The sequence below is a fragment of the Azolla caroliniana genome, unplaced genomic scaffold, assembly GCF_043228905.1.
Source record: "Azolla caroliniana isolate FFs.n. ecotype wild unplaced genomic scaffold, voAzoCaro1.0.p SCAF_7, whole genome shotgun sequence".
Lineage (NCBI taxonomy): Eukaryota > Viridiplantae > Streptophyta > Polypodiopsida > Salviniales > Salviniaceae > Azolla > Azolla caroliniana.
Genome location: NW_028230442.1, coordinates 2,998,411 through 3,026,057, shown reverse-complemented (window position 1 = coordinate 3,026,057; position 27,647 = coordinate 2,998,411). Strand labels below are relative to the sequence as shown.

Below are 27,647 nucleotides of genomic sequence, written 5' to 3'. Positions count from 1 at the left end.
GTTCTAAAACATTTTGTTTCTTTGTTTCCACCAGCAACAAATGGAAGTTGCTGGCACCTATGCTACATGCATGCATACAATGTATATGTTTCGCACAATGTGCATGCATATTACCCTGTCTAATGACATTTTGTTTTCAACCTGCTCATCTCTCTTGTATTACAAATATCATCACATCTGCTGTGTTGATCAGATTTTTAAAATCTTGGATATACTCTTGAGGAGTCACCCATTCAAGCCTTCATTACAGCTGCTTCATTATCCCAGCACTTCTCGGCCAAAATACCTTATAGAATAGCCATCAAACCATTCGAATTTTCGAAGTACAATGTTGAATCAGAAGAGTTCTATGTCTTCTAAATGCATCACACCAGTGCCACTTATCAACTACCGTATGATAGCTAAGTGCAACTAACCCCAAACTTCATAGAGAGAATACTATAAACGAGGTTGAGTTGCACAATTTCTCTATAGAATGTCCATACTCACCATCACAATGTATTTTCTCCAAATTATAAGGGAAAGAAGACATTGGAATCAACAGAGATCACCATATTGGAATTGCTTTAATTAAATAACATCCCTCACACAATAGAGATGATATTTAACATTATCCTCTAGATTTCTGATCAAGCCTTAGAAGGAGCAGATCAATTTAAGAAGGCCTTGGAGCTTGAGGGAATAAAGAGCTACATTGAAGAATCCAAGTAGAATAAGACTGGTCCAATGATTTGGGAATATCGGCGACTGAATGATGGTGAATTTGCAAGTAAATGATGTGGGAATTGGGGCAACCAAATAATGTTTAAGTTAAATCAAAATGCCCACCACATTGTTCTTGATTCATCAAAAAGCACAGGGCGATTTCACTCATTGATGCCAATCATGTTTCAGTTCAGATTTGATTGACAGGCATGTATGTGTATCCGTAGATTTGAATGAACTATTCTTAGTACAAGAAAGACAACCATATTCTTCGCCGAACCAGGAAACCACACACATCAATACATGATAGAGCCCATCCGCTTACTGCCATCAAAGCCATTGCTTCCATGTGACTTACCTCACATTCACTACAATTTTGAGATGGGGCTTGATAGTTGTTGACTATGCACACTTTGTCCTAAACTAGTAGGAAGTCTGAGCATCACACTTTGATACAATGTTGTCTTTGACCACATTCGGCTATATTTTCCACACATCTTCAACCAGACCCAATCAATCCTTACACGAATTTCTCTCACAGTCATAGGGTGCACTCTCGATTGTGGAAATCATTAGTAAAGTTCTGGAACATTGAGAGTCGCTACTCACATTCACATGTATTACATGAAAATGTTATATTTCTGGTCTCATAGGTCATAATTGACCTCCAAAGACAATAATAAAATCTATCTATCTCAGTATCAGTGTCGGCCCAGCAGAGTGCCATCACCTTTGGTGTCTTTTCAACCTCTATGCATTTCATCTCTCTACCAAAAATTCCCTCTACTACTACCATACTCTAGCCTAGTAGTTTCCACCAGATGTCCAGGGTTGGGCCCTGGGATTTGACCACAAGCCTTGGCTTTCAGAGAACCTAACATTTCATCGAATTTGCTTATGCAAGTAAGGTGTTGAGGTAGCATAATAGCATCATCACCCAAATATGAAGATATGCAAGATATGCAACGAAAACCTAGTGGAAATGAATATCACTTACTTATTGCATGCTCTGGGTATAAGGTAATTCGCAAGAAATTATGATGACTTGTTAGACAAGCATCGGGCATGATCATGTGAGTGCATACTCAAATGTCCACCAAGAAGGGTGAGCACATACGTGCATGCATTATTTTCACATAGAGATTTTTTTCTGCAGTCACATACAAGATGATAAGTTGATTTGGTCCCATAGGTCAAATGGCCTCCTCATGGACGATAAAACATCTATTCTATTCTATAGGCTATAGCTTCATTAATTTTGTGCATGTGGCTCATAGTCAAACAAAGATTTCATATACAATACGAAGGAATATATGATCCTCATACTTTTCTGCTCTAAATGGCCCAACAAAATGACATGGACCCCATCACTATCGGTATGTCGCCATTAGTATGACACATCTTTCAGAATATGAGTGAATACCTGGATCGGTGGATTGGAGCTTCTTATTTAGGAGTTGAAAAGTATGCAGTGTGGGCCAAAAAAATGCCACTTGCTTATGACCTCGTTTCTTGAGCTAGACAAGAATTTCACAAATTGGGTTGGCAAGAAGACAGCTCCATGTGCACCCATGGTACTTGAGAAATCCAATTGTACTAAAAGGTAATAAGCCTTCATTCATGTCCCAGTGACAGGAAACCTCTAGACAAGAATTTTACAAAATGAGTTGGCAAGAAGACAGCTCCATGTGCGCCCATGGCCCTTGAGAAATCCAATTGTACTAAAAGGTAATAAACCTTCATTCATGACCCGGTGACAGGAAACCTCTAGACGAGAATTTTACAAAATGGGTTGGCAAGAAGACAGCTCCATGTGCACCCATGGTACTTGAGAAATCCAATTGTACTAAACGGTAATAAACCTTCATTCATGTCCGAGTGACAGGAAACCTCTAGTGTCTCTATTCTTGGATTCAGTTATCTATACCTTCACTTTAAGATATCTGAAAGTGATTTTCGAATGAAGGCCGTCTACGAAACTCATTCTTGAAAACTCAGCTACGTAAATAATTACTGTCCTTAAAAGACTAGTCTAGTCCTCTATGTCAAGCAAGGAGGTCTCAATAACAGAAGACGAACGAGTTCTCGGGAGCAACAACAGTGAAGCAGCATTTAGCGGATCTTGTTGAAAGACGCGATGTGCAATCCTTTCGGCACGTTCCATATCAGAATGCAGTTTACATGCAGAAAGCAAGCTCAACCATGTACCACTACTAGCTCCACATGGCATAGCCCTGATCACCACCTCCCCTTCATCCAACATTCCAATTCGTCCAAGAAGATCAACCAAACTATTAAAATGCTCTAATTTTGGTTGGATACCATGCTCACAAGTCATGGACCCAAATATTCCACAACCTTCATCCAACATTCCAAGATGGCTACATGCAGACATGATACACAAGAAGCAAATGTCGTCAGGAAGAAAACCTTCTGAATGCATCTCTTGAAAAAGAGTCAGCATTCGGTCACTTCTTCCATGAATACCATAAGTGGCCATCATTGCCGTCCATGAGAGTGCATTCTTTTCTATCATTTTACAAAAAACTGCATCAGAGCTCATCAAGTTACCACATCTCCCATATGTATGGATGAGTGCAGTTCCCACTATCACATCCATATCGAATCCTTTAAGCACAGCTCGAGTGTGAAGGGCATAGCTCACATCTTGTGAGGCAAGACTAGCACATGCCGAAAGAGCACTCACAAGTGTTATCTTTCTTGGAACATGTCCTTGCAATTCCATGGATGAGAGATGACGTAGAGCATCCTCAGCTTCATTGTGCCGCGCACATGCACTTATCATGGCACTCCATGTCACCACATTGCGGACAGGCATGTGGTCAAAGACAGACCGTGCCTTTTCCATATTGCCACTCTTGCTATACATTGTGATAAGGGCTGTGCCAATGACCACATCTAGCTCTAGTTCAGCACCCACAAGCATGGCATGAAGGAGCTCACCACCCCTTATCATATTTGGAAGAGGATTAGAAAGCATGTTCACAAAGGTTACCCTGTCAGGTGCAACCCCTTCCATGAGCATTTGCGAGAAAAGACGAGCGGCACAGTAGTATTTATGTTCATGCTGGTGCGATGATGCAATCAAGCCTAGCATAATGTTCCAAGAGAAAACATTCCTATGGGTTGTCGTGGAGAAGAGTGCCCATGCCTCCTGCTGTGCACCGCAGCTTCCATACATATAGACCAGCTGGTTCTGTATGAACACACCCTCATGATCATGATGGCCCTGACCACATAGTGCACTGTGGTGGAGCCTCTGGCCATGCACGAGCAAGCGAGATCGGGCACAGTACTGCAAGAGGGAAGCAATATCCACAGGCATGTCCACGTCATTAGGAACCGAGGCCAGTGACGTGCGTTCGAGGGCATGGGCGAAATCTGCATCATCATCTCCATCTCGTTCACTTCCTCCAGCTTCATCTTCAAAGGACATGTGGGTGTGGATTGCGAGGGTGGTAGTAAGTTTGGAGGCAGGCCTGCAGACTTTAGAAGTAGCAGAGTACAAACACAGATGATGAATGTATCCCTGATTTAGAGGCCTTGTATGATTTGTCCAAGCCATCTTCTCTCTTATTCCTCCTGCTCCTTCTCCTGCTGCTGCCATATTTCACAAAGCATTCTATTCATAATTTCATTTCTTCTCGAAAGATGAAACAAGAACAATGCTGTGGGCTTTTTCATTTAACATGTGTACTGCAGGCCTCTATTGGTTGAAGTAGACATAATCGAAGTATTGAGCATTAGATTGATAGCTCGCAAGCTGTATCTGGACAATCCTATGCATACTTACTGACGTAAAAAAAGTTGTGTTTGCCAATGTCATTAGAGAAATTGGACTTGCTAGATGATCGCAATTGTTGGAAGAGTAACATGTGCCTCATCACCCAATTGTATCCTTATCATTGTTCATGTCTCAATCAACAGTAACACCATCACCCCCAACATCATATGTTTGTACATCCTATGTTGGGAAGAAGATGGTGTATCAAGCACCAGCAACCCTGAAGGATTACATTTATACATATCCTCCTTGGTACACAGCTTGGTAGATCATACTCAAAAACATTGCATTCGATCTCTTATTGGTAATTGACACTATAGAAAACCAAGACACTTCTTCCCTAGACTTCTATATATTCAATGGACAAAGGGCATCATCTAATGAAAAAAGGAATTGCGGGATTACATGAAAACCTTTTGTTCTTGTTTCCAAATTTCTTAAAGGTTTTCACGATGTGTCACTGAGATGAAGATCGACATTACCCAATATAGAAGTTTTTACGTTTGATATCAAATCATTGGCAAACAAATTAGAGGTCTCTTGTTTGAAGCAAATGAGTGTATTTCGTTCAGGTCAAATCAGCCCAGCACATCAAAGGTCTCAACGTATGGTCTTGTGGTGTGGCTGGTTATCACATCAGCCTAACACATTGAACATCTCTTGTCCAAACTTTGTTGACACAATTGATATTGCCATGTTCACTATTGTGTAGAAAATCACAAATACACAATCATCAATACAAAAAAGAAATCTGGAAGATTAAGATTATATTGATAGCACATTAAAACAGTCACAACTCGAGATTATTCTAATGCAATTCTATGTTCATGTGCACCGATCAACTACATGAAGTTCTCAACTCCTCTCCATTAACCAAGGTCAAGGCATTATTTGGTACTTTCTTACACCAACACTACCCTTTACGCTCTTTATTCTCATGACTCATACATCTAATAAATAGTGAGCTTACACATTATTTGGTTGCCCCAATTCCCACATCATCTGCCCACAAATTCCACCATCATTCAGTTGCCCATATTCCCAAATCATTGGACTGGTCTAATGCTAGTTGGATTCTTCAATGTAGCTCTCTATCCACTCAAGCTCCAACTTGGCCTTTGTAAAGTGATCCGCCCCTTCTAAAGCATGATTGTGAATCTAGAGGATCATCTTAAAAATCTGTGGTATGATTTTATTAAATTCCAGCAATGCTAATCGGAGAGATATGGTGATTTTATTGAATTCCAAAATTCCAGATTGGAAGTACTGATATTTTTTAAATAACTTCTCAAATTCCAATTGTGGTAGTAGCTAAGGTTATTCCATCATCAGAAATGACTGACATTTAGTTACCGTTATTCTCTTCCTTAATGTGGTTACCTTTGAAGCCCTAGTTGATATCTAACAAATGTATGCCAAATCCCAAACTCAGATGTAACTTCTAACATCTAGACATGATGCATGCAAAGTTCAGGATGTAACATGGTTACCTCACTATTCTTTATTGGCTATTGACCATTCTATTTTCTCAAATTTCTGCACATCAAATTTAATTCTTGAAACCCATTGAGCAGATGAAACCTTGCTAGATATTCATCTTAGAAACATGATCCTTAGTGATGTGTTAACACCATTCGCAAATGAGTTGAGGTTGCACAGCTACCCATGTATCTTAAACATGATTCATATGCACGTCCTACTACTGCACTTCCTATTTTTTAACACTTAACACATTTCCTACATGGATTTACATTGTAAAACTGCCCTTTTTACTTAGGCCTGATTCTCACACATACACACATCTTATCTGCTAATGTGACCTATATTGGCTCTAAAAACATACTCGTACAAAAAAAAGAACAAATAAAATACCTTCTCTTTTGAAGCCTACTTGACAATGTGAAGGTAAATAGACGCTTTGATGCCATACATTGCAATTGCCAATTGTTAGCCACTGTGCTACTGAAACTGAGAGCCAACCGTAAGTTTTTCATGTTATATGGAATCCGGATACATTCGCATGAGAAAAGATTCTTTGTCACCATAGCTCCCACCAATGAATGGGCAGATCTGAAATCAATAAATATGTGCAATTGACACCCATACAATAATAATAATAATAATAAAAGAATCCAGATAAATACAACAATTACATGTGTACATGGAATTGACAGCTTTTCCTGTAGTGGACACATTATGGGGTTCCTGTGTGCTGTTCAAGTGACTCACATATTCAGATAATTGCATCTACATATGTATAGATATATGAAAGATTGGGCTCAAGAATGAGTGTGTTCTCATAAATAGCTAACCTTGATGATGCGGATAGGGAAAGCCGTCATTCTCTCTGTAAGAAAATCTCTCTCCCTCTCTTTGTTTCGATTTGTCGATGCGTCAGGAATGTCCTCTGTTCACCATTGTGTTTGAATGTGGAGTTTGGAGCCTATAATAATAATAATAGCCTATACTGTTCGCTGGATGATGATAAAACAGAGAGGAGGGCCCAAACACTAGATAAGAATTTAATTCCTAGAGAAAGTTATTCTCTAGTGTTTTTGTTGGGCGCGGGGGGGGGGGAGTTGGTTTATGCATGTTATGTGATTGTAGTGGTTGTCGAGTCCAGTCTACATTTCACTCGTGTTTTGTCCCTCCCATCCATGCTCATCCAATTTGTCCACCACGAGGATTCAGAGCCGGGCTAGCCACCTTCTGCCATCTGGTATCCTATGCCTCCTAGAAAGAAAGATATATACATACATACATACATACATACATACATACATACACACATACATACATACATATATATATATTAATGCCTTCTAAAACCAAATTTGGCCCATGCGACAATTGGTTTACAACAAAATGGGGTGTGTACCCAATCATTGAAAGTAAAAATAAAATAAAACTTAGATAAGAGTTCTAGCATTGTACAAAACGTGTTACGGTATAACATATTCTATAAAGGAAATGGCTTTTTGCTAGGCCTAGTTTCATTTCCATCCAAGTCTCTCAAAAAGGAGCAGGGGGTCAAAGGGTTTTCAATGTGGGTGTGGCCTTTTGGTCCTAATGTAAAAGGTACCCCAACCATAGCTTCTAGGCGGTGTAACTCACATTCCCTTATCTTCTTAATTGCTTCTACACAACGAGTTACTTTGAGACATGGCATTCGAGGGCGTTTAGTTGTTCTTTGGTTTTCTGCTTCAAAAAGGGAGAGGCTAAGTGGCGCAGGTGTCTCCACATTCATCGTCTCCCCCTGCCCCTAAAAAATTTCATCGTATCCATTCAACCTAAGGATCAAGCACCCCCATTGAATCTTAGTGTTCCCCTCAACGAATTTCCTTTTTACACTTGTGAACCATTGTGGAGTGAACCTAACCTATTTTGTTATACCCTATTCCTTGGATGTGCAACCATATTCATATTGGTCAAGCAAATGAGACTAGCAGAAAGACGAGACTAAATGCTTTTATTTTACAAAACAAAAAAAATGCTATATATACAAGAAGAGAAATAATGTTACGAAAACACAAGGATGGATCACTTTCATTTTTGTTCAAGCAATAGAGGCCCACCAAATTACTTTGGTTGCATACCTTAGAACTTGCATACGTCTACCACTTAGTTTGATACTACAAACCTTTCTAGACCCTTATATCCTTTAACCTTAGTGCACTCATGTATACATACATACATTTTCAGGTTTCTCTAGGTCTCTGGTCTAGTCTTGACATTTGATGATTATGGCAAAAGTAAGCATAGGAACCAAGATTTAATGCAAACATTTTGGAAAAATAGGAGGTCAAAAATACATGTTAAGAGAGCAAGAAGACAATCACATTATGGGAAATGACAAAAACATGTCTCCTAATATATTAACCCAGGCTCCAAGCTAAGACTATCATACTACAAAGATTTTCTACACACATTACGACACTACTTTGCCTCCAAACTTGTATAGTTTGTCTTACCACCTTAGGACACTACTTTGTCACTACTAGACCCAACTAGTTATAAAACTTGTTACAAAAATGTAAGCTGCAAATAAGTCATATATATATATATATATATATATTATTGCATATATAGAAATGGTATTTCTAACCAAACCATACTCTTATTCGTGTTGATACAACTAATGCATGATTACATAAAAATAGTCTACTGGTAGATGTAATAAATCATACCAGCGACTTGAATCTTGGTAGAATGTAATGAATGTGAAGGTCAAAACATTGCATATTGAAAAGGAAAAAAAGAAACGCTACCACAAAAATCATAACAATGAAGCATAATCAATAATATTGATTGTGTACTCTCGAGTTGCAAATAATTTATTCATAATTCTATGATAGATCGCTATATCTATCATGAACTAACATTATCAACAACATCCTACCAGCCATATGATCAATCAATTGCATAAATGCAAAACATTGAAGAGATGCTCTAAGCCATTAATTAACAATATTCCAATGCCAAGCGTATGTGGTAATGCATTTATTATATGCATACAAGTATACACGTATCTGTTTATTCGAAGATAATTGGCAGATAAAAACATAAACAAAATGTCATCAATTCCCATAAATATGTAGAATCAAGTGAACCGAAAGGATTACATAGCCATATCCAGAGGATACATCCTAGATCATATGTCAACACCTATATAGTCCCATAATGTTGGTTTTGCGTATCTTTCCAAGATTTAAAATATAATACAATATAACTCTCTAATCTTTACTCTTACGCAATCGATTAACTTCTATCACTTCCAATGTCTTCTTTCACTAGAACTTTGCCAAACAAGCTGGCTTTGGCCATCATTGCCTCTTTTTGCAAAAGCGAGAACCTGCACAAATGAAACCAAACGTATCTTGAATTGTCAATCTATTGAGAATTACCATTTGCTTCGGGGAATCATGCTTTGAAAGTATAACGGTATACATGCATACATACATAAATGTATGTGCATATGTATGCAGATGTGCATGTGCATGTGCATGTGTATGTGTATGTGCACGTGCATGTGTATGTGTATGTGCATGTGCAAGTGGATGTGCATGTGCATGTGGATGTGGATGTGCATGTGCATGTGGATGTGCATGTGCATGTGCATGTGCATGTGTATGTGTATGTGTATGTGTATGTGTATGTGTATGTGTATGTGTATGTGTATGTGTATGTGTATGTGTATGTGTATGTGCATGTGTATGTAATCAATGAACCTTCTTTGATCGTTTATCATGTGGAGTCCATGATGGGCAGAGTTCCCTGGTTTGAGTGGTATCATCATCTTCATCATTTTGCCGGTGCCTTGGTTGAGAATAATATATTGGTGACTTGCTATACTTATTTCCCCATCCGTGACTTATACTACCAATAGACATCTTTTTCGGACATTTTATGGGAGCTTTCTTTCCAATGTGCTTCTCATTATCAACATAATGTAAACCTCCTCTTCCAAACTGCTTTGTCTCTTCTCCTTGATATCTGTATTTGTCAAAAAGACCAGGTTTCAGATATTCCTTCCCTTTTGTTGGATGTCCACCTCTCTGATGCTTCTTCACAGTGGCGGGCAAATCGAATTCTAATCTCCGTTTGGGAGGTGTTCTTTTATTTGCAAATTCTTCTGGGCATTCTTTTGAGCTCTGTCTGATGCTGTACTCTTTTTCAAGTTCATACTCGAAAGCATCTCTTCCCGTTGCTTTTCTATGTACTACATATAACATTCATGAGACTGTTGAGAATCTGATTGTTATCCTATTCATATTATTTGTAGAAAGAAAATAAATAAATAGATAACAGAAGAAGCCACACCTGGGTGACTGAGGAAACTACGTTCAGGTTTTTCTGTTATATCATCTGCCAAATCATGGCTAAAATCAGTGGGAAAAGGAAACATATGCCATGACCTATCCTGAGAGTTAGTTTTACTATCTTCATCCAAAGATAATCTAGTATTACCCTCCACTGATGAATCATTTCCATGCACATTCTCTACCTCTGCTTCTGGGCTCAATGACGCAAGGTGACACTGTCCCATCGGAAAGTTCTTCCTTGCAGACAGATATGAATAACAATCTTTGATTCCACTTTTTTTCTCACTTTTGGGAGGAGCCCTTTTCAAGATTAAATCCACAGTCTTTTTTAGCTTAATCTCATGTTCTGGAGAGGCAAAAGTGGTTATATGTTCATGTGCAGGTAAGATGATAGGATGCGATGTTTCCTCATTAAAATAGATCATATTTGGTTGGTGGTTTCTGAAGTGATCTTTCCTTTCATCTTGACTCTCCCCAGCCACAGGAGGCCAAAGACCACATTCATTAGCCAGAAAATTACCTACTTCACATTTTTCCTGTGGCTTTTGAAACCTCCATTCCTCATCTAGAGCATCAATTATACAATTTTTGGATAGACTAAAGTCGTCAACAAGCAAATTGCTTTTTCCTCGGTTGCGATGTTCAACGTTTCTCATTTCATATTGTTTTTCTCTACAAAGCTCACTATCTAAGATCTTCGGTTCTCCAGGAACAAGTCCTGCATTCTTTTGATAATTTGTCAGTTTTGACTCTATGAAAACCTTTCCAGAGTTTCCATTATTTTGCCATTGTTTCTTTAAAAGTTGTAAGCTCTTTTCACTTACATCGAAGGCATCAGTTAGATGCAGCTGTTCCGCAACACTTAAGGACATGAAACGCCTTATTCCAATACCAGAAGATAGTATTGCATGTGCTGTGAGAGGATTTATTGAAGCAAATTCTGTGAGAAAAGCCTCTGCGTATGTTTTTGCTTCCAACATTTTAGGAAACGATGATGTTTTCTGAGATCTTCTTACTTGATTTATACATTCTGAGATTAACAAATCAGTTGTGAAAGAACCCCCGGATATGAAACATTGAAGCCGAATATCCAAACCAATAGCTGCAGCATAGAGATTGCTAAATGCCTGAACGATCTCTTCTATACAATCGAAAGCTCCTTCAAAGATCTTCACCAAGACAGTAATGCAGCACAATTACGCATATTTTTCAAAAACTTTCCAAACCATATAAGGAAATTGTGAAGCAAGCCTGATTGAAAAGCTTTGTACCATAATTAAGAAACCAAAAAGGTGTTGGCTGACAATTAACTGAGTGCACATGACAATAAATAAGGGAATAATGAGAGTGAAAGAGATGAAAGAAGAGGGATAATAATGACAACTATAGCTCATGCAGATATAGCCTGTGTCCTAAGGATGTTTACAACTATAGCTCTTTGAGAAAACAAAAGAGAATCTTCTGAGAAAATAAGATATTAACCAAACGGGAAATAATTTGAGACAGACCCTCCAGTGTTCGTTCTTATTGTACGTGAAACTCAACTAATAACGGGAAAATATGGTGATGAATTAAATTTCATATACGAAGTGATGAAGATGGCGCCATTGTCAACACCCCGATGAGGCTACCAAATGTGTAGAAATGGCAACCATTCAAATACATCCAGCAAAAATATAAAAAAGAAGAGGAACACCCATCTTGAAAACATCAACAATGGTACCTGTGGAGAAAGGAAATAGACAATTCAATAAGACTGTTAAGTTGGAATGGAAAACTTACCATAATACAGGTCGTGAAGGAAAAGCTAAGAGCTTTCATACTATCATTAGTAATATCCTCAATCCATGATAACTGGATTGTACCACTCGACATTGTTTTGGCTTCATAAACCTTGTCTTGCGTATACAAAATGAGACAAACTGTAGGGCTTAGTATCAAGTCAATAGGAAGAAAGAGATCCCTTTCTATCACACAAACTCCATCTTTTTCAAGAGCAAGTATCTTCTCATAAGAACTTCTGTAACAGCTCAATAGATGTTTATAAGACTGGCTGGTGTTTACAATAATATTCATATCACACTGTTTGTGGCCATTGGGTGGCATGCCAAAGAAGGTAGCATCTCCAAATATGCAATGATCTGATGTATCAAGATGTAACCTTTCTGTTTCAGCATTGTTTTGGATTGAAGAAGTAGATATATTCACCGATTGCCCATTTTGCAACTTGATATTACCTTCTCCTAAGACTTCCTGTATACGATCATGTTGTTAAAAGTTCAGATCATACCTGTGGCACATTACAATGCCAAAATCAACAAGAGACTGAACTTTCAAGCATTCATTAGGCAGACATAAAGTTCAATATGATAAGATTTAACACACACTGAATATGCATGGACACAAAAAATCTAATTTGGTTCGGCACACAAAGGTGAGACATTTGAAGCATAGTGTTTGGAATTCTATTCCATGACAATTATCATGCTCAACAAAATATCTCATCCTCATTAGTTTATGCTGCACAAATTTTATTGTTTGTCCAAATGTTAATGAAAAACAGACCTGAGATATCATTCCACTCTGTGTTATACCCCTTTGAGTGCATCGAATATGTTCACCTGCTCGAGTTCTGGAATCATCTTCATTCATAGTAATCTTAAATGAGTGGATTTCTAGACTACACATACTTGAAGTATATCTTAGATTTCTCTCTTCGTTTGCAGTGGATTCATCATAATGGATAATGCAACTAAATTGTTGAATCGGGAACGATGATGTAATATATCTGGAAGAGTACATTTTACAAGATCAATGTGACAATCTTAGGGTTAAAGTTATTGATGATAGAAGATACCCTTTTTGTTTTCTGCTCTCAACTGATAGAGGTTACTTAATAAAACATAATAAAAATATGTTTATTCCTTCATAGTCTCTCCCTGTCGATGATAAGATATTTATCTCATCTTATTTTCGACCATCTCTTTTTCTCTTTCATCTTTCTATATACCTGCTTCGCCCCAACAAATGATTAGGTGACTTAGCTTGTGTTGTAAATTCTCTATCTATTCTCTTCTGTCTTCCATTTTTTATTTCTGTCTGTTCATATTTCTTTCACTCCATATTCCTATAGATCAAATTAGCTTGCAACCATCAAAACTAAGTATGAGAATGTAAGGCAGCAAACTTACTCAGAAGGAACAATAAGGCAATCACACTTCACCACAGCATCTGAAACAGCTTGATTGATCAAATCTGGATATTCAACTGGAATTCCACCATATAAAAGATTCTCCTCTCGATCGAATTGATAAGGTCTCAAATCACAAGCAATTATCTGTTTATACATAGTAAAAACTGCTCGCCGCTCAACAACAATGAGAAATTTTGAGTTCTTATGTCTCGACTTGTGGCTTTCAATTATCTCTCGGAGACAAGATAATTTAGGATGATCAATAAGTAATCCTTTCTCAACTTGCTTATAAGCTTCCTCAAGCTCAGAATATGAAAGGCAGATCAAATCTTGTAAGAACCTTAAATTTAAGTACCAGCTTTCCATGTAAAGATGACCAACTAGGATTCCATATATACAAAGATTTTCTGCTGTTTGCTGTAGTATATATAATGCAATAAGACTTCTAAGAAGTTGCTGTTCATTCAGTGCTTGTTTATCTGCTCTCTCTTTAATCAACATGATCAAGGTTTTCTTTGCATCGTTTTCTGTACTGAGTTTCATTAGAGACTTGTGTTTCTGAACTTCAAACGCAAGGTTCTTGTCATCTTCTAAAATTCGGGAGTAATCTAGTTCCAGAAACCCTCTAAGGCTCAATATCCTCTGACTAAGCAATACCTGATGCACTTGAAAATTAGGCAAACACTCAGCAAGAGATACTTGATTTCTATCAGGATTCTCCTTCTGCAATGTGTTTCCAGAGCTGGGCGTCTTTATATTGCCTTGTCTTGTTTGTAAGAAGAAGGTCAAGTCTTTACAAGCAAATGTATCTCCTGGATTTGGTTCTTTGCACGAAGCTTCATTGTACATATGGTTCATTGGTTTTGACGCTACTCCGGTAGCTTTACATTGTATTCTAGATGATTTGGAATCACTGGATGGTGTCAAAGGGCAAACCGAATTACTTGAATCCAAGCTGCAATTCTGCCTTGGAGTATAAACAAGAGGTTCTCTTTGTTCAAAGCACTCAGTTCCCAAGCTATGATTCTCCTTGATGGCAGACGCTGGGAATTCTCTGCGTACAGAGCATTCAGTTCCCAAGCTGCAGATGTTTTTCGTAGTAGAAACTGGAATTTCTCTTTGTATAGAGCACCTGGTTCCATTCCTTTTAGGACTAGAAACTATGGGTTCTCTCTCTAAAGGATACTTCTTCTCAACATAGATGTTGAATGTAGAATCTAGATTGACATTATCAAACTGAGAGGGGTTATATTTAGCTGTTTCACAGTATTCAACTTTTAAAACTCTGCTCTCAAGGATATTGCAAGAATCCTTCCCACAATTTTTACTCTGTGATAAGTGCCAATCCAAATAGAGGAAATTTAGAGCACCAGGCACTGAATGTTTGCACATGGACAAAGCTTCAAGAATCACATCCATGGCAATGCATTGTTTTTCATTTTCTTTGAAGAATGGAACTGGTAATGAAGTAAAACTAGAATCTGTAAGAACTAACTCAGGCATAACTATAAGATCTTCATACTGACCATGGCAAGTAGAGTCTGATGTTTCCAGCAATGGTATGCACTGATGAGAAAGACTGAGCTGTTTGAAAAGTTGCTCAAAGTTCACAATATTTTTGTCTTTCCAAAATGTCACAGGTGATTCGAACATAAGAAAGTGGTTATTCTCACTGAATTTTTCACAATCAAGTAAATTCCAAATTGAATCATCACAATCATGTGCAGAATCAACAAGTATTTCGTTACTCTTATCACGAAGAGGCTCTGAAAATTCATTTAGAGTTAAATTCATCCACTCTGGTTCAAGGATTTGCTCGTTGTTGATAGATATCCTATCCACATTAAGAAATAACTCCAGTGACAATCTCTTTACTTCCATCCAATAGCATTCATGTGTCCAGGAAACACGTAGAGCTTCATCTACTGTGGCAACTTCTAGAACAAGTAAATTTGGTTTCGATCTACTCTGACAAGCTAAATCAGCATTTACCGCTTTACTTGATAAATCTGAATATTGAAAGCTGAGTGAACTGTCTCTATCTACCTTCTTGTTATTATACAAATTATCTTGAATTCTGACTGCTCCTTTCTCTAGCTGGAGAACCGTATCTTCAATACTCAAATATTTACCACATTCAGTTGGAGACTGTTCCTGATTAACACGAAATGCAACATGATGTAAGTAAATAAGCAGAAAATTATGACACTTCCTCATGTGGGGCTGAGAGACTTATCCTTCTTAATGCATATTTCTTACTTAAATACTGTTTGAATTAGATCAGATCTTTAATATTACCTCCCATTGTTTTACATTTTGTATTGGCTTTCTGCTGACGATACTTGAAAGTTCTGACAGACTCATCATGGCTACATTGTTCTGTACATATAACAAACTGACATGTCTGAGAACAGCTCTCACACAGATTGTACACTATTCAATGCAAAGAATGTGTTAATGATCTCTTTCAAATAATAGATTCTTCTTCTCACAACTCATCATAGTTGCAATTAAAGGTGATCGATGATGAAAGTAGGCTGGCTAAATTTGAAATTCGTTGTTATTCATTGATGTTCATGTCATAAGGATTTATGATGCATTGCCTATGGCAAGTTTTTCATCGTTCTTACTTGATATGTCATATCCACGGCAAAGCTTTCAAACTCATAGAAACATTTTACCAACTCCACCTCTCTTGTTCCCTCTTGAGAAAGAAGCAATCTTTCACTAAATAATTCGTTAGTTATCAAAGTTAGCCATGGATTCTTCCACAAACAGGCAACTTTTTCTGGCAAAATGATGGTCAAAAACTGTGATTGAACTCTCCAAATGTCAAGATGATGTAATGTGGAAGAGTCGATATTTACGATGTGTGATTTTCCTTCCAGAAGCTGACATATTGTCTGTGTAGACACCAAAGTCTCGCAAGGGAAAGATGAAAAGGTACAGACTTGCAGGGATGGAACGGGAAGCACATTTGCTTGGTGCCATTTCTCAGCTGCCTGCGAAGCTTCTTGGTAATAATCGATCCAGAGAAATCGTAATCGCATAGTTTCTAAATAGAATTATAGATAAGTAATTCGTCAAGAAATTGCAGATAGCAGCTCAGGGAACTGTTTTAGCTACAAAAAACCTTTTATTTGTGTTATAGAGCGAATATTCTTTTCCCTTCCAAACTCTGCAAAGGAGAAGGCGATGTTTCTGCAACAGATATGATTATTCTTGTCTGTTTCGAATGATGCAAATAGGAAATGTTTCAGAAACCGATTCTTAGTAAAAGAATCGTCATAGAATGACGATTCTTGAAACGAAAAAACAAAAAAAAGGCTTCTCTTGGTCTCTCTTGACACTGCAGTTCTGCTATAGAATGAAGATTCTTGACACAGAAAGGAATGACTTCACTTTGTTTGTTCTTGATACAGCTGTTTCGATCAGCAAAACGATGGGGACGGTTTCTGAAGCGATGCGATGATTTCTTGTTCGCTCAGGATGGTGCAAAACAAGGTGGCGTTTCTGATGCAGGGAAAGGCATCGATTTCTTTTCTGCCAAAGAAGCTGGAAGTGATTCTGATGCAGGAAACGGAAGCGGTTTCTTTCCTGCCGGTTGGCGGGAAGGCGTTTCGGATGCAGGAAACGGAGCTTTTCCTGCATATAGTTGCGCGTTTCTGACAAATTAAAGACTTGGCGTTTCGATTCTACAGACTACAACTTTATGACTTAAGCCGTTTCCTTCGCGTTAGCGTTTCTGAAAGGTTTCTGTCGAAGGAAACGGCGTTTCTGAGTGCGTCCAATCGGGCGGTGGCACGTGGTTAAAGATTTCCGCCCGCCCATGCCGCCAAAGCTCCACAATAGGAGTAGAGGGGGCATATACATTACATTGAAAGCTATTGTCGTCCACAATACTTGCCTAAGTCTTGTCAATGGAGAGATTCACAATGTTATACCATCGACCGATCAAGGCACTAAGGGGGTTTTTCCCATTCCTTCTACGGAAATTAGAAGTTTGTCATTTACAAACAATAAAAAAGCAAATTTACGTATATACACAACCCTTGTTATTTAAAGGCAAAACAATTTATTGTGAAAACTAATTAGAACCAAATCAAAATAACCAAAAGCATTGACGCCTATCTCTAATGCAATTAAAATAAAGAAGTAATTATCCACGCATAATTATCTCCACACATATTGTCCATTGTCAAGCTAGTATTATTGATAACCAACAAATAAAAATCATGCTAATTTGGTTATCAATCAATCATTGCCAAAAGTGATCAAAATGCTAAGTGCCAACAACTTATCATAAATTGACATTACTTAGATTTGAAGGAAAGGAATGACAATATGGCAAGTTGTCAGAACTTAGATGGTCTGTTTCTTTTTTGGCCAAGTCCATGGCTGAGGATAAACGACGTGCCTTTTTTTTATCGTATTCTTGTGTTACAAAGAATCAAGCAACGGACGTAGGATCTACATTATACGAAATTTGCGAGAGTGGCTCAAATTAACAATGGCCGCAAGTCATTGACGTGGGTGGCTTGCTAGACCCAGACCCACACATCTTGGGCTGTCTTTGGATCGCTAAAGTCAACTCCCCCCCCCCCCCCCCCCCAACAAAAGGAAAAATCAAGAGAGTAAAGAAAAGAAGAAACAAACAAATGTGTTGGAGTGAAGAAGCAAGAAAAAACAGTGAAAAAGAGAGAGAGTTAAAGCAAAAAATTTCCCAATTGTCTCATATCCATCCATAGTATGAACCAAAGGTAAAAATTCGCATTCGAGAATGGTTTTAATTCGCGAATGTTAAATACCATAGACGTATGGTAAATACCATACGTTTGGACTCATTATTAATTATAAGGTAAAAATTGTAAAAATAAAATCCATAAGAATGTTTTGATAACATTCGCGTTCGTTAGCATTCGAATGTTTACCAATGCATTCGAGTATATTAAGTACTATGTATCCATCAGTTGAAGTATAAAGTTTCGATTGGAGCTGCAGAGCTCCTGAGCTGAGCTGAGCGGATGGAGTTTCTTGCCCGATTGAACACCTGTGCTATCATCCGTCGATGGAAAGCCATCTCCATCTCCATTGCCATCTCCATTGCCATCTCTTTCTTCTTCTTCTTCTTCCTCCTCCTCCTCTTCTTACTTCAACCTCCAGCTCTTCATCGGATCTGGAATGGTATGGATGTCTGCATCTCACCTTTCCTGCTCCGAGGTAAGTCAAATTAGCAAGAAGAATAAGAAGAAACCTACATTAATGTCTTCAGTCTTCCAATCCTTGGCTTATTCCACTCTATGTGTCTATGTTTTAGCTTAGATTCTGAAGGACTATATATATTGTAGAAAAGCCGAACTTTTTCTTTTCCTGCTAACAGTTGGCATTGCAGCTTAATATTTGTCATCTTCCTTAGTAGCTAGAGACCAGCACCTTGGCTAACCCTAGCCTCCATGGTGTATTAGCTTAGATTGTAAAGGACCAACTATGTTTTGTTTTACAGGTAACACGCCTTCCTCCTCACCAGAATAACAGTGTTTTTGTTGCTACCCTTTCTTGGTGCATGTGAGGATATATTGCAACAAGAAAACTGGCATTTCTTTTTGTGTTTTTCCTGTTATATCATTCCAATGACTTAATTGTCCTATAGCATAGAACATGTAACGTCCAGGGGCATGTACATTTTAGTGGTAATAGAATGCAATCTAATTTACAACTAAAAGATATTAGTTTGATGTTGATAAGCAGTTTCACAATAGAGTTTGCATTAAACCCCAGCCTCCTCTATTTGTTAGTTGTATTATATCAGAATGCTGATAAAATAATTATGCACAATGTATATTTTCTATATGTTTCCTCATTACATCAATCAAGACACCTAATTTTCTGATACCAAATAAACTGTAATAGGTAGTGGCATGACCATTTTAATGGTAATATGTAAGAACAACCTACTTTTGCTTAACCCTAGATTCATCTCTTTGTTATTTGCATTATCTTAGAATGGCAATAAAATAGATGTAAAAAATGTATATTTTTGATATGTTTTCCTGTCATATAACTTAAAGAACTAATTGTCTGATATCAAAGGATCTGTAACAGTTAGTGACATGATCATTTTCAATGGTTATATGTGCATAACAAATGTTTCTGTAAACCCTAGTGTCATCTATTTGTTATTTGTATTATCTTAGAATGTTGGCAAGATAGACAAATTTAAAATGTATATTTCCCTGCTATATCACTCAAAAGACTTGATTTTCTGATACCAAAGAAATTGTAACAGATAATGGCAAACATATCAATCATCATTCTGACACGAACGAAACTCGTCTTGCAATGCTAATTGCTCTTTGGGAAGCTTCAAATACTCTATCTTTAAGAGACTCTGATGATCCTCTTGTTAGAAGTTTTAATGTTTCATCATCATCAAATGTGCCAAGGGCTCCTCATCTTGAAAATTGCAAGGATCGTGCCAGGATCAACAATAAACTAGACACTTGGGGTGAAAATGGAACTCGGCCACTATGGACACTTTGGAAAGGGCAAGGACTTGGGCTTTATGTTGATGATTCTTTTAAGCATTACTCAAACTTTATTGGAAACCTTACAATGCTTGGTTTACATCCTCCCTGGGTAATAATTTTATCTATTGAGAAGGACTATATTAATGGATTCTATCTATTGAGATTTTTTTCCATTCTTCAGCTAAACCCTACATCCTCTGTTGGCTTAGCTGCAGAACAAATGAAAGATTATATCCAGGGAAAAACTCTGAAATATCCCTGAGATTTCATTATTTCGCCAAATACCCTTGATCAACCCTGGAAAGAGGGAAAAGGGGAGGAATTGATTATATAATTTCTAAAATAACACTTATAATTGAGAAAAAGGGGATACATTGACTAGCTAATTTTGCGCACCTAGCAGATATAAATATTCTCGTGAGGGTTGACCAAATTTCTCTGTGGGAATCATGAGAAAACCTGGGGGCATCTGGGAAAAAAGTGCAGGGTTATTTGAGAGTTCGCCCCCTTATGTTAGTGTCTCTAATGAGGTCAAGGTTGGCCTATGTATGGGATACTTAAATGCTACAATCATGATCACCTAGTAGCTTATCAAAGCTCTGTAAGCTGAATGTTTTGCGTGGCCAAATACATAAAGATGCATTTTGCATTTTAATGTGCTTTCGAGATCAAGAGAGACTAAGTATTATTTATGTCTAAATAATCAGGTAGAAGGAGGTGATGAAGATAATCTACCACTTACTAGGAGAGTTCAATCAGAATTATGGCAACATCAACACCCAAAGAACTGCGAAGATTCGAATCTGCGATTTCTTTTGGCAGATTGGGAGACTGATATTGGTTTCGGAATGGGAGCTCAAATTGCATCCATGACTGGTATCCTTGCCATTGCAGTTAATGAACAAAGAATTCTCGTAAGCAATTACTTCAATCGTGCCGATCATCAGGAGTGTTTAGGTATACTTCTCACTGTAGCTTGCTTACAGGTCATTGTATATATGCACTTTTTAGCATCCATATATGTTAAGTGTAGATGGATATCTGAGGACATATATAATGTTGTTTAGGTAGCGACCATGCACATTGGTCTTGTTACTTCCTCAGTGAAACATCTAAGGAATGCAGAAATCGTGCACTGTTTCTTGCGACACAGCCCAGTGCATGGGAACAAGGTGTGATTACTGGTAAAAGCAATTATTCATCGAGAAAAATTTGGACTGGAACGGTACCAAGGTACATTTTTTTTATGATCATATTCATTTCTTCCTGATCGTCATGTTTTTCTTGTATCAATAATTTTTAACAATGTAATGGGTAACTGCGTAGCAGACAATGGGGCAAACCTTGGGAACTCATGCAGCCAACAACGCAAATCGATGGCAGACTCTTAATGCATCATAAAGCAGTGGATCGACGCTGGTGGAGGGCACAGGTAGGATCAAGAATGGTGGTTTTTCATATTCCTTGAAAAGTACAATCGATGTATTCTAATGCACCCATTCCATTATATTATTTATTTCTCCTACCTATCCCAACCTCTTCCCACAGTGAATAATGGCAAGGTTCTACTGTGAACTTCGTTTAGAGTAGTGTAATTCTTGATTTGATACAAATGGGAAATATAAGTACAAATTAAGATAAATAGAAAATAAATAGAGCCAGCTTAAACTTCAGTAGATCTTTCTCAAGATGCATAACTATGGCCACATCATCTATGCCCAAGTCAAAGTTTTTTTATATGTTTTTTTCTTGATCATCCTTCAATGTCTCCCTTTCTCTCATATGTAATTCTAGAATATTTGCCATATCAAGATACATATTCTTTTGGATGATATAGTCTTCCATATGACACTTGCTCATACATGTATGATCATCCTTTTTCATGCATTTTTTTTCTTGATCATCCTTAATGTCTCCCTTGCTCTGAGATGTAACGATCCTTTAAACATTCCATATTTTTATGAGTTTTTTTCTTTATCATCCTTCAATGCCTCCCTTTCTCGCATATGTAATTCTAGAATATTTGTCATATTAAGATACATATTCTTTTAGATGAGATAATCTTCCATATGATACTTTGGCTCATACATGCGTGGGAGGCAGTCTCACATTCACATTTGTTAATTTGTTATGTTATTCAAGTTGATGTCAATGATGATGTAGTAAGGTAACGTCTATGGTTACCAAGTAAATATGTAAAGATTACATGTTAGTGGGTCAGTATCTGGGCCATGTCATGCATAATCCATCCTTAGGCCCAGACAACCTCTTCTATTTCTGTGTTTGTGGTATATGAGAGTGTTTGTTTTGCTCAATTCCGAGGCCTTTTCTTGTCTTTGTGTGTTTGTATTTGCTGGTTTTCCCTGTTTTCGTCATTTTGTTTCAATTTTTTAATTTGGAGATCAATGTATTTCTTGTTGTATTTGAAATTCAGGATGTTTAATTTTTTCCTGGTGTAACTGAAACATGTGTTTCGTTCCTTTCTTCGCAATAACATGAAGATTTAGCTTGTAGTCTGCACATATTTCATTACTGTCCTGTTGAGGATTTTATTTACTCTGGTTTGTTTATAAAGTGAAACACTTACCATGATCTTGTATTTTTGTCAACTTATGCATCCGTTTTTTGCAAACCTACGAGCAGAACAATAATAGTTGCAAACTCTGCCGTTGTCTGACTTATCCTCGGAGTAAGACAGTAGGAAGTTGGTCTAGAGCAAATATTCTATACATAAGTTTCTGAGTATGATAATAATCTCTCTTATGTGTACTCATGCTTTAATGGTTTTTTGTGTAGGCAGTTCGATACTTGATGCGCTTTCCAAGTGAATACATGTGTTCACTACTCAATGTGGCTCGTCACAATGCATTTGGGATGAAAGCTGCTCAAATGGTTCTGGATTCACTGCCGTTGACTTGGCCAGAGGTTAACTTCTGAAAATAGTTTGGCATACGGTTTTAATCTTGTTATTCTACTTTTGGCACTTGACGAAACATTCATAAATATGTCATTACATTTTGTGGCACTCATCATCATCATTGAAGTATCTGGCTCTCGTACATGAATATACTATATATTCTTGGAAATGACAAAAAAGCATGCAAACCCTCATTCATCACCTGGCCAGCCTTGATGAACGAGTAACAAATTCTAATAATTCGCATTTGTTCTAGAAATGCAGGTTCCTTGGGTAATGAATGAGACTGAAATCAATCGATTTGTGTGGGCGACACATAGGCCATGGGTTCCTAGGCCGTTGGTGAGTATTCATGTACGACAAGGAGATAAAGCAAAGGAGATGAAAATTGCTGCTTTTAAAGACTACATGAACCTTGCACATCATTTACGCAATCGGTTTCCTTATGCTCGAAGCATATGGCTCTCCACAGAGATGGAGGTTTGTGCTTCTTCTACTCTATAACCAACCACCCATATTCCCATAAAATCTAAGCGTCTTTTCCAAATGGTTGATTTAGTATGCGTTTCTTGTCACATTTTAATGAACAAAACATTGGTATTTCATTGTGCCTTATATTCTCTGAGACTTGAATGTTTTTTATTCCATTTCAACCTCCAAATTTTAAAATTCAAGTACTTCTTAGATATGCTTAGAGTTGCCAAATGAGAACCCTCATAAGATAAATTGGAGTCTAATTGAGTCCTAGGAGGTTTGTGATAATCTACATGTCTCTAATTTAACTATATTCTAATCTAGGTGTAGTTAATTGTGTTTGTGTTATCCACCTAGATCAAAATCATGATCATGGAAAGAAAAATTAATTTGTAATATATCTTGGTTTACTGCAGGAGGTAATTGAAGAATCAAATCAGTATACAAGCCTATGGGACATTTATTATACTAATATTAGTAGACAAACTGGGAATATGAGTATGCCAGCATATGAGGCTAGCCTTGGAAGAATAATGAGCACTAACCATCCATTAGTTAACTTCCTTCTAGCTTCTGATGCCGATTTCTTCATCGGTGCACTTGGATCCACATGGTGTTATTTGATAGATGGAATGCGAATGACAGGTGGTAGAGTAATGTCAGGTTACTTGAGTGTAAATAAATACAGGTTCTGGTAAAAATAGTGATGTTTTACATAATCCTTCTTTACTTTTGAAACAACTATTCTCAATGTTTCTCATAAGAACCCGTGTTAAGAAAAGCAATGGAAGCATCAGCTACATACTTCAGCATATCTATATATGCAATGGCGAAATTCCTAAAGTGCCAATGTAGTTTGCTGTATTTCTCAAAATGCCTCTCAGGTTAATTAAAATTCCCTATATGCTGCTCTGAGTTACCGGAAATGCCAGAAATACCACTAATGACAAGATTTGAGATTGCTATATGCTTAATTACGCTCTTTTTCCTCTCGCGCTGATGGAAATGGGAAGTGGCCAAATGAAAAAAGCGGTTTGTTTCAGTATATCTTCTGAATTTCAAAAGAGAGATTCAACCTTGAAACGTTGGTAGATTTTGATCTCAACCTTGATCTCACCCCAAAATTGAGTTGATTTTGCTTTCTGGAATTAATTAAAACCTAACCCATGGTGGATTTTGTTTCCGCCCTTAATCAAATCGATTCAAACTGTTCTTAATTAGGTTCCCACATCGTTTGTTCTCTCTTCAAATTTCATGGTTAATATGCAGCGTGGGGTTGTGTGATGGAAAAAAACTGACGCAATCTCTGCAAGCTACGGACAAAATTCAGACGTATGAGTATGAGAGATCACATTGAAATGAAGAGGGGATTCTGCATCGCCAGAAGTAGTGGCATGTTGCCGGTAATTTGTAAGTTCCACCATTTTTTTTTTAGAGAGAGAGAGAGAGAGATTGTGCGTGTGTTTCCATTAAAGCTCTGTTTGCAGAAGCACAGATACGCTCCTAAATTCCGTTCTCTCAGATCTCTGTTTGTCTCTCTCTCTCTCTCTCCTGACCGTTTAAGCATAATAAACAAAATCACATGTTTTTCCTCAACGTTATGCAGTAAAGCTGTGCTGCCTCAGCCTGCCCTTCTCCCCCACCCCTCCCTTCGTATATAAAGAAAAGTAAAGTCTTTTGGATTCAGTAACCTATATATTCTACTGCTACACAGAGCAGAGTCCCTCCTCCATCACCATTACCATCACTATCAAATCTACTGCTACACAGAGCAGAGTCTCCTCCATCGCCATCATCATCACCACCATCACCATCACCATCACCATCAATCCACTCCCCACTTCTCTGATGGCCCGCCTCGCCTTCGCCCTACCCCTCGCTCTCCTCGTGTTCTACTGCTTCTCGCAATACCCCGCCCATGCCCGGCTCCTCATGGCCGATTGCAGGAGCACCACCACCACCGCCATTGTCGCTTACTCCGTAGACCATGACGACGCCCTAACTGATCTTTACGATGATGACCAGTCGACCGCCTTCGTGATCACTTGGACTAAGACGGACTCGGAATTGCTTCTCGAGGATGACGAGTATGTCAATGGCTATAGCACCACTACCCAAGGTTTGTTCGGACGCGTTCTCGAACTCATCTCTACTCTTCTTGCGCACTATCGGAAGAGTTCAAGCCCATCTGCCACAGGTTATCCTCATGATGCCCTCGTTAACGATCCCGAATATTTCAGTGATGCCTGAGTATGTCACGTCATTGAAAGATTTCATGGGAAACTGGATAATGTGACATCTTAAACTAGATCAGGACTAATATATGCGCATCGCACAAAGTCTGTATCCTATATGCGACATGGGTTCCATATATCACACAAACATATGCATAAATATGTAATAGATCATCTATGGTTTGTTTTCTAATTCCCCAATATATTTACCTTGTCCAACCGGTCAAATCAAATATACCTCTTGAAAATGTTAGTTCATTGGAATATTCTTATGGTTGCCTTATCTCTCTCTCTCTCTCTTTGTTTAGTTGTTGGTACATGTTTGTTTACCTTTTTATTTAATCATCTTTGTGTTCTTATGCTTGCTTTAGAGGAATCTATACCTTTCCTTCCAATTATGGATTTCTTGTCAATGAGAAGTTGCTCTTTAATGTGAATAAACCCACATCTAAATCTTTGAATACTTCGCCCATCAAAATCCTCACTTGCATAAATTGAATGTTATAGAGATGAAAATGCTAATTTTAGAAACACCCTAGCTTAAATTTTGACATGATTAAACACTTGTGTTCTTTGATCAATTGCAATTTGTGTTATATATTTAATCCTACAAACACAATAAGAAACATTAGACAAATGATTTTGTGCACTATGTGGAGGTTTAAAAAGGGAAGGAAACCACCTAAACCTCATTGGTCTATTTTAAAATGTAAGGTTAGACATGAACAAGATTTGTTGTGTAAGTTCAAGTCACAATTTTCCGAATTCGCCTAACTCAAGTAATCATTACAATCTCCAAATCATATTATGATATTACCTTAAGTTCACTAAGCACATGTCAATGTATTGGGTAGGTAGACACACCAAAATATGAAAGTATGAAATGTCAATGATTTACAAGAAAAGCATATGAAATTTGGAAAGAATAGAAAGTGTGCCGAGGGGACACACCACATCTTTATCTTCTAACAAGTCACTTATTGTCCTACCCCATGCAAGTTATAACCGAGTTATGACCATCATGTTGAAAGTTCTCTAAGCACATGCCAATGTGTTTGGTAAATTGGTAGGTAGACACAAAAATATGAAAGTATTAAATGTCAATGATTGTTAAGAGAATGACACAATAAAAACATATGAGTAGAAGTTTGGAAAGAATAGAAAGTGTGCCAGGGGACACAACACATCTTTATCTTCTAACGAGTCACTTATTGTCCTACTCCATGAAAAACATATTTTTTTATTCCTCCTTATCTCAAGGTCGTCCCTAAGCCTTATCACACAAGTTATGACCAACTTCACTCATTTAGGACTTCTCTCTCATAAGACCTTCATCTTGAAGCCTCTTTATCTTTAAACCCATTTAGCATTCTCTCAAAATATAGTCCATCAAAACTATTACTTAGCCATAAATATTATGAATAAAATACTAATGAGGGGTAAGACTTCTAGACACCACTTGTTCCCATGTCACAAATCCTTATGGGGTTGTACCAAGTCTAATCCCCCACATATCCCACCATAAATTCACCTTTTGTTTGCACTTTTGCAATGACAAATAAAAATCAAGGAAATTACATCTAAGTGGCATCACATATAGTTCAATCCAACCATTTGATTTTGAGTTTTTGGGTTTGTTTTTCTCGCATCTAGAATTGTTTTTGGCTAAAACGATAAATGGCTATGAATTACTAGATCTTTTATCAAGCAACTAGCATATAAAAAATGATCAAACCATTGAGAGGATCGAAACAATAGTTAGATGAATCAATATGTTGTGGACTATGAAAGGCTCTCGTAAATAAAGTTTTGGAGTTTAGAGATACATGCAAGAAGACTTTTGTACAGTTAAGAAGACAAAGATGTGCATAAAACTAGATTCTATATGGGGAATATTGTTCCCATTTTATACACTTCTTCACTGCATAGGCCAACCAAGCAGTTTGACGAAGACATTATCATAAACTTAG

General features: G+C 37.6%; 3 protein-coding genes across 4 annotated transcripts; 1 reads left to right on the top strand and 2 right to left on the bottom strand.

Moving 5' to 3' along the window:
* Nucleotides 1–2,129: 2,129 nt before the first annotated feature.
* On the bottom strand, nucleotides 2,130–6,502 carry LOC147861550 (putative pentatricopeptide repeat-containing protein At3g11460, mitochondrial). Its single transcript, XM_087322495.1, has 2 exons — nucleotides 6,383–6,502; nucleotides 2,130–5,211 (listed from the first exon to the last, which is right to left on the bottom strand). Exon 2 carries the CDS (start codon nucleotides 4,331–4,333, stop codon nucleotides 2,738–2,740), a length of 1,596 nt encoding a protein of 531 aa, XP_087178621.1. The 5' UTR covers nucleotides 4,334–5,211; nucleotides 6,383–6,502; the 3' UTR covers nucleotides 2,130–2,737.
* Nucleotides 6,503–9,155: 2,653 nt separating this feature from the next.
* On the bottom strand, nucleotides 9,156–16,942 carry SHOC1 (shortage in chiasmata 1). Its single transcript, XM_087322329.1, has 8 exons — nucleotides 16,156–16,942; nucleotides 15,824–15,904; nucleotides 13,524–15,679; nucleotides 12,898–13,120; nucleotides 12,115–12,585; nucleotides 10,331–11,501; nucleotides 9,739–10,229; nucleotides 9,156–9,362 (listed from the first exon to the last, which is right to left on the bottom strand). Exons 1-8 carry the CDS (start codon nucleotides 16,573–16,575, stop codon nucleotides 9,279–9,281), a joined length of 5,097 nt encoding a protein of 1,698 aa, XP_087178455.1. The 5' UTR covers nucleotides 16,576–16,942; the 3' UTR covers nucleotides 9,156–9,278.
* Nucleotides 16,943–18,497: 1,555 nt separating this feature from the next.
* LOC147861548 (alpha-(1,6)-fucosyltransferase) lies at nucleotides 18,498–24,626 on the top strand. 2 transcript variants are annotated; one of them, XM_087322759.1, is made up of 8 exons: nucleotides 18,498–18,745; nucleotides 19,812–20,161; nucleotides 20,760–21,009; nucleotides 21,120–21,285; nucleotides 21,379–21,484; nucleotides 22,849–22,977; nucleotides 23,234–23,449; nucleotides 23,860–24,626. In XM_087322759.1, the coding sequence occupies exons 1-8, from the start codon at nucleotides 18,550–18,552 to the stop codon at nucleotides 24,139–24,141; spliced, it is 1,695 nt and encodes a 564-aa protein (XP_087178885.1). In that variant the 5' UTR covers nucleotides 18,498–18,549; the 3' UTR covers nucleotides 24,142–24,626. The 2 variants fall into 2 exon arrangements, with proteins under 2 accessions (XP_087178885.1, XP_087178886.1); XM_087322760.1 differs by having other exon boundaries at nucleotides 18,499–18,745; nucleotides 21,382–21,484.
* Nucleotides 24,627–27,647: the final 3,021 nt, after the last annotated feature.

What these genes read in the sequence shown, in the direction of transcription:
- LOC147861550 (XM_087322495.1), bottom strand. Translation starts at nt 4,333, where the DNA reads ATGGCAGCAGCAGGAGAAGGAGCAGGAGGAATAAGAGAGAAGATGGCT.
- SHOC1 (XM_087322329.1), bottom strand. Translation starts at nt 16,575, where the DNA reads ATGCGATTACGATTTCTCTGGATCGATTATTACCAAGAAGCTTCGCAG. An exon ending in TGCCTTATTGTTCCTTCTGA is followed by an intron (nt 13,121 to 13,523) that starts GTAAGTTTGCTG and finishes GTACTCTTCCAG; the next exon opens with ATATATTACATCATCGTTCC. An exon ending in CCTTCACGACCTGTATTATG is followed by an intron (nt 11,502 to 12,114) that starts GTAAGTTTTCCA and finishes GTCTTGGTGAAG; the next exon opens with ATCTTTGAAGGAGCTTTCGA.
- LOC147861548 (XM_087322759.1), top strand. Translation starts at nt 18,550, where the DNA reads ATGGAGTTTCTTGCCCGATTGAACACCTGTGCTATCATCCGTCGATGG. An exon ending in CTCACCTTTCCTGCTCCGAG is followed by an intron (nt 18,746 to 19,811) that starts GTAAGTCAAATT and finishes AAATTGTAACAG; the next exon opens with ATAATGGCAAACATATCAAT. An exon ending in GACGCTGGTGGAGGGCACAG is followed by an intron (nt 21,485 to 22,848) that starts GTAGGATCAAGA and finishes TTTTTTGTGTAG; the next exon opens with GCAGTTCGATACTTGATGCG.